The following is a 12,083-nucleotide window of genomic DNA, read 5'->3' as shown; positions in this document are numbered from 1 at the left end:
AATTTCAGTTGAAATCCACGTGGGGTAAGTCGGAGATGGAGACAGTCACTGAGAAAGGAGATGTGGCTGTGAAAGCGGGTTTTAGTAAACACCTTGTCAAACACCAGGAGGGAAATGGAAAGCAAGGAAGGTGAGCAGGGCAAAAGAGAGATACGGAAATCTTGTCGCAGAGAGGAACAGAACTTCTTCAAGGAGGTAGGCATTTCTTGAAGAGCAGTGGCAGTCAATTAAACACAGAGATAAAAACAAAAAAAGGTGTCTGGAAATGCACCTGAAGTGCTGTAATCTGCAGGGTTACAGACCAAATGCTGGAAAGTGGGATTAGGCTGCATGGCTCATTCTTCGGCCGGCGCAGACACTTTCTATGCCGTAAACTTTCTACGATCCTATAAATCTCCACTTTTATTTAAACTTTGCAAATGCCTCTATAACATCATCAGCTTCCCAATTCATTGTAAGCTGTACCTATGCATTCATTACTGTGTCGGTCGACATTTCGCTTCATTCTCACACAATTCAGTAAGTTTTTCTTCTGGCACTAATGTGAGTCAATTTTCCAAGTCAGCACTAAATTGATTTAATTTACTTGCTGCCACCATACTATATGTTCTTGTTATCTTTTGGTTCTCAGATGTTGTTAATAATCACATTTTAAACTTGGAAAGATCAGAAACTCTTTGTGTAATTTTGCTATGCTGCCTTGTACAGTACAAGGTCTGGATTGAACTGGTTCTATACACATCTCATCAGTCTGTGGTGCAGCTGTGAAATGTGGCCCCCGGAACATTTACACATTAGTTCCTATGTGTTCCTGGCTACTTCCAATATATAACAGTTGTATTAATCTATTACGTTCAATTAGTAATTCAACGTTTTTGTGTACTGAATGTTGCTCAGGCCTTGGGCGGTTAGATGAAGCAGAAGAATACCTCGCTCAGGCTCAGTGGACAGTGATGAGGACCACAGAGTGCGTTAATGCCACCCAATACAAATTGTACCGAAACTTGGGCCTCTTGTACACAGCCAAAGGCGACAATGAGAAAGCGCTCTGGTACTTTGCTGATGATGTAAGTAGCTGAGAGTTTTGTCAGAGAACAGCAGCGTTTTCAGCTAAGCTTTTGGATAAGATGAATAGAATGGACTTCTGAATTTTGAAATACTGCATGCATATACACAACATATTAGATAGTTTTCTTTTAATTCCTCCACGACCTCCCACCCCCACCTCAGTTTCCTCCATCCCTTATTCTAAAAGTGCTGATTCTATCAGGGATCTGGTTTATAACACTCTGGCTCCTTGGCCAAGAAAATGGTATTTGATGAAGGGGGCAGTAATCTCTGTCTGGTTGAGAGAATTATTGAAGCTGGTGACAATGTTGAGACCAAACATCTCATTTTCTTCCTGTTAATATTTCTGTCCTATATTTAGGCACTTTTTTGTGCTGCAGGCTGCCTGTGCTGTGGCTCAATGGTAGACACTTATTCCTGAGTAAGAACGTTTGCACATTCAGAAGTGTGGAGATAGCCTATTTTATCTTGATATAATAGGGCTTAATGCATAATGCTGTCATATACATCAAAAAATCCACTCAGTCCTTTTGACTGACACAGGCTGGATGGTTTTTCAGACAAATGATCTCAATTTGCATCACTATTGCAAACCACTTTGCTTGTCCACTCCCATTTCAGCCCAACAGTCAGATGCAAAATATCATTGAGAATATTTCTATTTTATTTGCATGTAATAAGATAAAATGCAGTGATGAATGGATCCTGCATTATGAAAGCTGCCTCATTTTCCATTTGAAAGAAACTAAGTGCAGAAATTTACTCTTGACAGATTTACCATGCTACTCAGGTGTTTAGTGCATCTGATGTTCACACAGCTGGTGGGTACTTTCACATGGCTAACGTGTTTTACAGAATGAAAAAGATGGACATAGCAGATTCGCTGTACTCGGAGGTAAGTATCAGTATCACACACCCCAATGTGATCAACACCTTCAGGACTAAACAATCAATTTTCTTACCTCTGTGTTAGGTTTTGATGGATACGAGAGCACAGTTCCTTGGGAACACTTGTCTCTTGCTGTTACTTTATCAAGCTTGTCATTTTTCCCATGAAACCTGGTATTTGCAGTTTTTCAACCATTGAGGATTGTTGCAGCCCCACCTGATATTCACATAAATTCAGGTGGTTTCTGACAGTGATCTGGAGGAACAACTCTGGATGACTTCCTATGCCCCTGAGCCAGGGGGCACCAATGCCAATTGTAGCACTTGATACTATACCCAGGTGAAATGTGCTAACAAGACAGAGCTATACCAGCATCAGGTAGCAGAACAATCCCACTAAGTGGCTGGGGCCCATTAATTTAATTCTTGGGCCGCATTCATTATTTCAATTTTACTGCAAATAAATTCTCCATTTCAAGAAAAAAATGAAGCCTTTTCTGATGGAGAGGAAGGCACTCATAGTCCGCATTCTTTTTTGAGGTTGCAGGGTAGAGGCTTAGTGGGAGCTTTATTTATTCTACACCTAACCTGGGAGTATTTGATGTAAATGGGCAGAAAAAGCCCCTGCATCTATATCTGACCAAACTAAATGTGTTTGGTGGGTGCCTGGCACTCACATTAGATCTGAAATGGGAAAGCAGCTACCCAGAATATAATGAGCGTATAAATTGCCAGAGGAGAGTGTATTTGATAATTTATGATTGGATCATAAATTTTATGCAAAGGGTCCATTTGGATACTACACAATGGCAGTGTAAGGGAATGAATTTGGCAACATTGGGATTCAGTGCAGAGGTACTTAATGAGCACAAGAAATAGCAGGAGGTGGCCATTTGGCCCTTTCAGCCTGCTCCACCATTCAGTGAGATCATGGCTTATCTTCTACCTCAACTCCACCTTCCATCACTAAGCCCATTACCCTGGTACCCAAAAATTTATAAAGCTCTGTGCTGGATATACTGTATGATTGAGATCCACAGCTCTCTAGTGGAGCGAGTTTCAAAGATACACAACCCTTTGAGGGAGTCCCAAATGTCTGACCTCTTATTCTGAGATTGTGATCCCCACATTCTGGATTCTCAGTGTCTACCCTGTCAAGCCCCTTAAGAATTTTGTATATGTTTCAGTTAAATTACCTCTCAATCTCCTAAACTCCAGGGAATATAGGCCTAGTCTACTCAATCACTCCACATAGAACAGTTCCCCTCCTCCCAGGATATAGCCCTTGTTGCACTCTCTCTTGGGCATGTATGTCATTTCCATAAGTAGGGAGACCAAAACTGTACACAGTCCTCCAGGTTTGGCCTCACCAATGCCCTGTATAATTGTAGTAAGACTTCTTTACTCTTACACTTCAATCTCTTGCTAACAAAAGCTAGCATACCATTTGCCTTCCTAATTACTTGCTGTACCTGCATGTTAACTTTTTATGATTAGTGTACAAGGACACTAGAGCCCCTCTGAATTCAAGCATTTCCCAGTCTGTCACCATTCACAAAAAATTCTGTTTTTATTTTTCCTAGCGAAGTGGATAACTTTATACTTTGCCTTGTTGTATTTCATCTGGCATGTTCTTGCCCACATACCCAATCTGTCTCTATACCTCTACAGCCTCCTGTTCACCACTTACTTACCCATCTAACTTTGTAACATCAGCAAATTTGGATACAAGAACAGAAAATGCTGGAAATCCTCAGTAGATCTGTTTCTCACTCCACAGATGCTGCCAGAGTTAACAATTCCAGTTGATGACTTCTCACCTGACGAGAGGTCATTGGCCTGAAACATTAAATCTGTTTCTCTCTTCACAGATGCTGCCAGATCTGATGAGCATTTCCAATTTTTGGATACGTTATACTCAGTCCCCTCATCTAAGTCTACTGCCCCACTGGTTGTAGCTTGCTAACCTGAAAATGTCCCTTTTATTCCTAGTTCCTGTTTTCTGTTCATTAAACAATCCTCAATCCATGCTAATATTACCTCAGTCCCAAGAGTCCTAATTTTGTGTAATAAGTTGCCATGCAAAGGTTGTCAAATGGTTTTTGAAAATCCAAATACACTGCACCCTTTGCTCATCCTACTAGTTACATCCTCAAAAAACTCAATGGATTTGTCAAACACAGCTTCCCTTCCATACATCTGTGCTGACTCTGCTTAAATCATATTATGATTTTGCATCCTGTTACCATGTCCCTAATAATATTCTAGTGTTTTGCCTACTATTGAATTTAGACTAACTGGCCTATAGTTCCTTACTGAGAAGTGATTTTTATTCTAACAGTGAGCTGCGTACACTAATTAGACTTGTAAATTTATTAATTAGCGAACAAAAATATTTAAAATAATTCAAGGTAGTTAAATATCCTGTTGCATTTAAACAGAATTATAATTCATATTTTCAATACAGGTAACTAATATCTGGAACACTTTCCTGGGTGAGCTGGTTGAGACAGAGATACAAAAAACACTGTGGAAAGCTGGCATCAGTTCACCAGAACCAGGCACCACTGTTTTGGAATTGGAGGATGTTTTCGGTCTGTGCTCTACAACATGGTTTAATTGTTTCTTTAAAGTACGGTATTTACACACACAACAGTGATTTTGGCAGGAAATAAAACCAGCCACATGCCAGATAGGGTTTACATCACAGGGTTGGCTTTTTCAAATTTTCTCCCATCTAAAAATCAGTGATTCAGAATAATTACTGACTAGCCAGTCCAAGCGATGAACAAAATGATGTTGAATAATGTTCTGGTGTACCTAACAAACTGTAATGACCAGTAAGCTAGGTAGAATAGTCACCAGCCTACATGTAGGATTATAGCAGTAAGAGTTAAACTGGATTATATCATAGTTTAATATCGCTGTGTGTCCAATATGAGAAGTATAGCATTGCCCAAGTGTCGAATGTTTATTGCTGGACAGGCATACAGATATCTGGTGGAAGGGTTCAAAGAATAGAAAAAGTTTTCAAGTGTGTTTAGAAAACTCATATCCTTGTCTTTTTAAGATTCTGATGGCCAGTTTTGTCAAACATGCGTGTGAAATATCCAGAGAGTAATAGATAATATTGCTAATGAGCATACACTGAGTCAAGGGAAGTAGCCTGCATAAACACTAACGTGTTTACATACTATCCTCACAGACATGCATAACTATACATTCATTGGACAATTAACATCATGCTTACCCTGCACAATAAACTGAATGAAGGCACCACACATCCGTGTACCTCCTGAATTCTTAATTAGTTTTAATAAGATTACTGTGAGCAAAGAATGGAGGCCTGATGAGTTTGCTTGTATAATTGACACCACCAATAAGTAGCATGTATGTGTTGGGTTTGTATTAGTGTATTGATAAATAATTATGAATCGGATGCCTCCATCCCTTGGAACCACATGTGGGTAAGTGAAGGAAAAACTTATGCCACTCCCAACAAAAGCAAACTACATTTGGTTCCAATTTTGTTCCCTCCACCTCTGGTCACAATTCTTGCTGTGGTAGTTCCTCTGGAGTGGACAATCCTTTGATACTTCACAGAAATGACCATTCTTCACATATGAACCCAGATAATGAATACACAGATTACTTGACATTGTAAGCCATCACAGCCGTGCCTGATCCTTTCAGTATAAGAACAGCTAGAAAGCCAATCAACTAGTTCTTTGTAAGAGCAATTCAGAACTAATTTCACTACTTCAAATGTTATCTATTGTTGGTCTCACCTTCTCTCGATGGCATGCATTCCATGCTATAACCATTCTGTATAAACTGTCAAGAAATCCCAACTCACCTGCTTCCTGACCGGGGGTGTGTGGGAACTGCAACTCTCACTGTGTTTTGGGAATTTCGCACGTGTGGTTGGGAGCAGGTGGCGCATGTGCAATGCAGCCCTTTTGTGGTTCTTTGGGCCGAGGATAGGTCCAATGCAAAAGTAAAATGCCACAAAAACAGGATCATAATCAAGAAGTATCCCAGGCAAGGGACAGGGAGAGGTCCCAATTAAGAAGGAGTAGAGAAAGAGACTCCAAGCAGAAAAGGAGCTGCAGTTGGCTATCCTTGAGTGGAGAGGGCTCAGGAGGAGCCCGGGCAATCAAAGGAGGCAGAAGGTTGGTGACTCTATGTCGCAGGCCGTTGGGGCGAAGGTAACCCTTTGGAGCAGTAGTGTTCTGCTTGGCCTGACAAAAAGCTGAAGCTGTGTTTATGAATTGATGCTGGAATGCAGGCTTGGGAATCCAGGGGAACGGAGCCTCAGGAGAGATTGAAACCCTGCATTGAGGCCACCTGGAGAGAATTCCAAGGCTAGACCTTTGAAAATGAAGACTTGAATCCCTCATGAGAGATAGTGTTTCAGTGAGATTAGTTGATTCAGAGTTACTGATGTCAGGGTGGATTGAGAAATCTGTGGAATCTGTCTTGGTTGCATCTGCCATTTATTGGGCAAGTGTGGTGTGTTCAGCCAGTTTGCCTGTTAATTCACATACATTTACCTTATATTAACCCTGAACGTTAGAGTATAAAGTAGATATTATAAATTGTTTTATCTTTCTGACCTTGCATAGTAGTAAAGTTTATTTTTGTTTGTTCAATACTGGTGGAATCATGTGGCTTTCCTCTCTTAGCAAGTGCCTTGAATCTCAAACTTTGCTACTTTAAACAAAAAGTTAATTGGTCCCTGACAACATCACACCAAAAAATTTGAGTGTCTGATCCAGGATCATAACAAAAGGCACTTATTCTTCCCTAACTATTGTAAATTGATATTCGCTCATCACAGACCAACCAGAGGAAATAATTTTTCCCTGTTAATTCCAACAAGTCCCTTCATAATTTAAGACTTTAAAAAATCTCTGCTTATGTGGAAATAGTCAGAACTCTAGTTTCTCGTCCCTAATATACTAACAAATATGCATTGCGCTCTTGTGCGGTTTTAGAAGCTCCATTTTAAACCCATAGAACTGTGAATATGGCTTAACCATTGTCTTGTGCAATGTTTTAATTACCTCTTGTACTCTATGTCCTTTTATAAAACCCAAAATGCTACTGAACTTTTTCATGTCTACCATTTCTCAGCCATTATCCACACAAAAATGACTTTCCAGCAATAGTCACATGAAAACCAGCAAAGTCATCTTATAACAACAAGGGAGGGAAATCCTGGCTGATCTCCAGGGAGACTTACAACTAATTGTAGAACTGCCAAGAATCAAATCTGAAACTTTCTTGATACAAATTGCCTTTACTAAGTAAGCTGTCAGGAGGGCTGAATCTTACTTTAATGTCTCTTATTAATAGGATATTAAATTGGAATTCATGTCATCAGTTAGCAGCTGCTGGGAAGTAGGCAGGTCATTTCTGTAACTTCTATTTTTCTTCTCTTGTAAACCTATAGGGTTATGGTTACATCAGCTTTCCCGCACAATGAGATTCTGTTTCTAAATACAACTTCTCTGTGTTTCCTGAAGATGAAGCCCAGGAAGCAGAAGCAGTTCAAATCCTGCATGCAGTTTTTGACCTGCGAAACCAGGAGTACCTTCCGAAACAAGGCAAAATTGGAAAAATTGCTCTCACCCTGGCTATGCTTTATTACCTATTCTTGGATTTTAGAAAGGTAAGCTTCACGTTGCCCTTTCAGGAGATGCAACTATAACATATGCTGATGACTAGATGGTCATCAGAATAAACTTGATCATTGACAACAGTAACCATGAATTTCCGCACTCATCTATTTTGCCAAATTGCTAGACTAAGTGAAGCTCTTGTCAAATTGCTAAGCAATTAAACCTCAAAAAAGGCCACAAATGATGAGCTAAAAAGATCCTGTTGCGTTATAATAGTACCACATAAAGGTAAATGGCAGGGTGGGTAACATCATCATATACCAAGTCAGGAAAATCTAGAGTGTCAAGATTCTGCACCAGTTTAGCAAATTTCAACTGGTCCAGTGTCCCTACTGAAAATAGCTCATATTCAAAGTGGCATTTTATGTCTGTGTTCATGAGAAGAATTGGCCAAATGGGCCAAGAGCTGGATTTGTTTGCAGGTGAGTTAGCATCTTTGGGAAAGGAGGCAAATTTCTATTTAGGGGAGAGTGCTTTCAATTACATCATCACATCACATGAGAAGGGCAGAAGAAATGCCATTTAATGTTCCTAGTTCACCTCCCTATGGCATGGTTAAAGATTGCACAGTGGAGCACAACCCCCATTCAATCTTCCAACAGCATTGATCACCCATCTGTAATTAAAAACACTATTCGGTGTGATACTGGACTAAATTGACCTGAAGGTTGGATTGCTAGACTGTTATAATTAAATAAAAATTAGACTTGCATTTATTGAATCACTTTCACAACCCTCGGGCATCTCAAAGCACTCTACAGCCAATGAATTACGTTTTGAAGTGTAGTCACTGTTTTAATATAGAAAATGCGGCAGCCGGTATGCACACAGCACACTTCCACAAACAGCAAATATGTAATAGTGACCAAATGATTTGTTTCGTGATGTTGACTGAGGGATATATATTAGTCAGGATACTGGGGAGAACTTCCCTGCTCTTCACAGTGCCATGTTTTTTTTTTACATCCAAAAGACAGTCCCTCCGATAGTGCAGCACACCCAGTCACTTATCACCATTCACTGCTAAATTCACCTACTAGGAATAGCCACTTTGTTTATCAAGAAGCTGGTGGTACCTGTGAACCTGTACTTCAACAAGAGTCAAAGAGATGATGAAGGGACCATCCATGGAGAGAGCAGACAAGTTAATATTTCAGGCGTGCAAAGTACCCAAGATGTTCATTTGCCCGTTTTCTCCACCGATGCCTTTTCTATAGAATCCGTAAGAAGGCATTGATCATTTTTTTTTAAAAATCCAGATCATAAAGGAAACTTAAATAACAGGTGAAGAGGGCACTCATTTGAACTCAGAAGTGTAATTGCCTGGGAAGGTTCAGAGGTCTCCCACAAGACCCAAGGTTACCCAAAGCACTTAATTTGTTCAGAAAGAGGAGCTGAAACGAGACACCAAAAACGAGAGGAAATAAAAACAAAACTTCCAGTCAAAACTGCATTTTTATTAGGTACAGAATCAACATATTGATGAATCTTCAAAGTATATCGAAGGAAAACTGTGCAGGAATCTGCATGCAATTCATAAAAAGGGTGAATCCATTTCAGGTGGTTAGTGAAAATGTTAATTTAAAACAATTAAGTCTTTCGATTTGAGAAACACACGTGCATTAGTGCAAAAATTGGGGGAAAAATTCATAACCAAGTAAATCTCTGTTGTTGTGTTATAACCAGTCCCATTCATAAAAGTTCCAAGGTTTTGAATACTATAATAACGCCCTTGGTCAAAAACCTGCAACATTTGCTACAACTACAGTAAATTCTTCAAACTCCATGTGAAAGTATAACTGATCAATGACTCACCTAAATCCATTGTCCTTTTGTTCTGATCACAGTGGTAGTGGTTTGTCACGAGTCTGTTTCCCATCCTATTCTTTCTCTATAGTTTAGCAACTGGCATAAGATTATTGACCATTGTTACATCAGGGAATCATAATAGAAATGTTTTCAAAAGAAATCCTGAAATTCATACTGCCCTGTCTTCAAGAGCCATAACACTGACAACATTAACAAAATACACAGCCCAGGGAATTTTAACAGTAAGCTGTTGATCAATTTTGTAGTATATTTCAATGATCTGTGAGATCATATTGGCAAGACCCTGGTGCTACAAGTAAGTTTATTTTCCTCTCAAAGATGAAGTGCGAGAGGCTATTTCCCCAGGCTGGAGAATCGAGAATTAGGGATCTTAGTTTTAGGATAGTGAGTGAGCCATTTAGGACTGTGAATGAAGAATTTCTCCTTATGAAGGTGGTGAATCTTTGGAATTCTCTACATCAGAGGGCTGTGGATGTTCAGTCAATGAGTATAAAGATGAAGATTTTGGGGGCATTAAGGGAAACAAGATCTATGGGAATAGGGCAACAAAGTGGAATTGATGTAAATGATCAGCCAGAATATTACAGATTGGCAAAGCAGGCTCAAAGTGCCATGTATGGCCTACTCTTGCTCCCATTTTTTATGTATTCATAAGAGGGCAAGAATGGACCATTAGAAGTATTGTACTGAAGCAAGAGTGATTCCTTTAGTCCTTGTTTTTTTTAAAGGAATGTCAGATGTTCCTTTAATGCAAGGTTGTCTCTCTTCTTGTTACAGGCAGTTGAATATGCAAAACTGGCCCTGGAGGACAGCCAGTCACTTTCACACAATGAGAAAGAGATTGCCAGCATCTCTCGGCTTCTCGAGATGGCTGAAAAGGCACTTTCATATCCTGGAGAAAAGGGACCATCCCCTTATGCGTGGGCTAACTCATGCTAAAAGTTGTTATGCCTACGTTTCAGTGTAAAAAGAAATGGAGCACTGGTTGCATTTTTATATACTCACTTGGCAGTGGTGAAAAAAAACACATAGGAACAGAGATTACAATAAGTCAGGGGATGCAAACTTCAACTGTGACAATTAAAAGCCGTTATCACGTAGCAAATAACATGCCACTGTGTCGAAAATATTTATTTATATAGCACCTTATGTCTCAAACATCTCAAAAATTATTTATGGTAAGTGCAGTGATACAGTTGGTAGGAAGAACCAGGAATGGCAACATACAGGGTATAATTTTAAAAGGGGTGCAGGAGTATAGGGACCTAGGGGCGTATGTGCACAAATTGTTGAAGATGGCAGGGCAAGTTTAAAACACAGTTAATAAGCAATACTGGCCTTTATATATAGCGTCATAGAATACAAAAACAAGGAAGCTACCATGAATTTTATGAAACTTTGGTTTGGCCTCAACTGGAGTAGTATGTTCCATTCTGGGCACCACACTTTAGCAAGGATGTGAAGGCATCAGAGGTGCAGAAAAGATTCACAAGAATTATTCTAAGGATGAGGGATTTCACTTGCACGGATAGATTGGAGAAGCTGGGGATGTTCTGCTTAGAGAAGCTAAGGTTGAGAGGAGATTTGATGGAGGGTGTTCAAAATCTGGATAAAGAAAATAGACAGACACTGTTCCTATTGGTGGAAGGGTCACGAACTCATTTAAGAGGAGTGGCAATAGAACCAAAGGCGACGTGGGGAATTTATTATTTTTTTAATGCAGAAAGTGGTTAGAACCTGGCACTGCCTCCACCACACTCTCAGGCAGAGTCAATCGTGGCTTTCAAAAGGGAATTGGATAATTATCTGCAGGGGAAACATTTGCAGTTTATAGGGAAAGGGTGGGTAAGTGGGACTAGCTGAGTGAGTTGCTCTTACAGACAGCCAGCATGAACACAACAGGCCGACTGTCTTCAACCATTCTACGATTCTACTATTATGCAAACACTAACCATTTTATCTACAGAAAAATCCCATAAATAGCAATTAAATGAATTTCCAATTACTCTTTTTAGGTTGCGGGAGTAATATTGGTTTGGACACTAAAAAGCTCATTACTCTTGGAAAAGCACAAGGGGACTGTGAATTTCCATTAGAAACAACAAGCCAGGTTTCAGTTTAACATCTCATTTGAAACCTAGCATCTTCAACCAAGCACTAGTCGGGCAGCACTATGATAATAGCCCAGGAAATACGTAGGAATGTGTAAAAAGTCAATCAAAACAAACTGAAATCAGCTGACAGGTATATTTTACCAGATTAAGAGCTACAATTAAGGAAAAATTACATCTAGGAACAACACTTCTTACTACAACAGCTACTCACTACATGTAAACCTCAAGTTCAATTTATTGGGGGAGGTGATGACATAGTGGTATTGTCACTGGACTAGTAATCTAGAGACCCAGAGTAATGCTCTGGGGACCGGGGTTCAAATCCCACCACAGCAGATGGTGGAATTTGAATTAAATAAAAATCTAGAATCAAAAGTTTGATCAACACCAGGAAACTATTGTCGATTGTTGTAAAAACCCAGCTGGTTCACTAGTGCCTTTTAGGGAAGGAAATCTGTTCTTACCTGGTCTAGCCTACACGTGACTCCAGACCCACAGC

The 12,083-nt window shown here is 39.8% G+C and overlaps 1 protein-coding gene across 3 annotated transcripts in view; it reads left to right on the top strand.

The window, feature by feature from the left end:
- The window catches only part of zmynd12 (zinc finger, MYND-type containing 12), a 30,148-nt gene extending 19,568 nt beyond the window's left edge, over positions 1-10,580 (top strand). Inside the window, exons 4-8 of one of the 3 annotated variants that reach the window (XM_041206370.1) lie at positions 898-1,067; positions 1,841-1,963; positions 4,424-4,550; positions 7,485-7,630; positions 10,248-10,544. In XM_041206370.1, the coding sequence (XP_041062304.1) occupies positions 898-1,067; positions 1,841-1,963; positions 4,424-4,550; positions 7,485-7,630; positions 10,248-10,409 (728 nt within the window). In that variant the 3' untranslated portion in view covers positions 10,410-10,544. Of the gene's footprint in view, positions 1-897; positions 1,068-1,840; positions 1,964-4,423; positions 4,551-7,484; positions 7,631-10,247 lie in introns of all 3 variants that reach the window. The other 2 variants (XM_041206372.1, XM_041206371.1) reach the window with 2 other exon arrangements.
- Positions 10,581-12,083: the final 1,503 nt, after the last annotated feature.

This window comes from Carcharodon carcharias, chromosome 15 (assembly GCF_017639515.1).
Source record: "Carcharodon carcharias isolate sCarCar2 chromosome 15, sCarCar2.pri, whole genome shotgun sequence".
NCBI classification, from domain to species: Eukaryota; Metazoa; Chordata; class Chondrichthyes; order Lamniformes; family Lamnidae; genus Carcharodon; species Carcharodon carcharias.
This window is presented reverse-complemented; position numbering and strand designations above follow the sequence as displayed.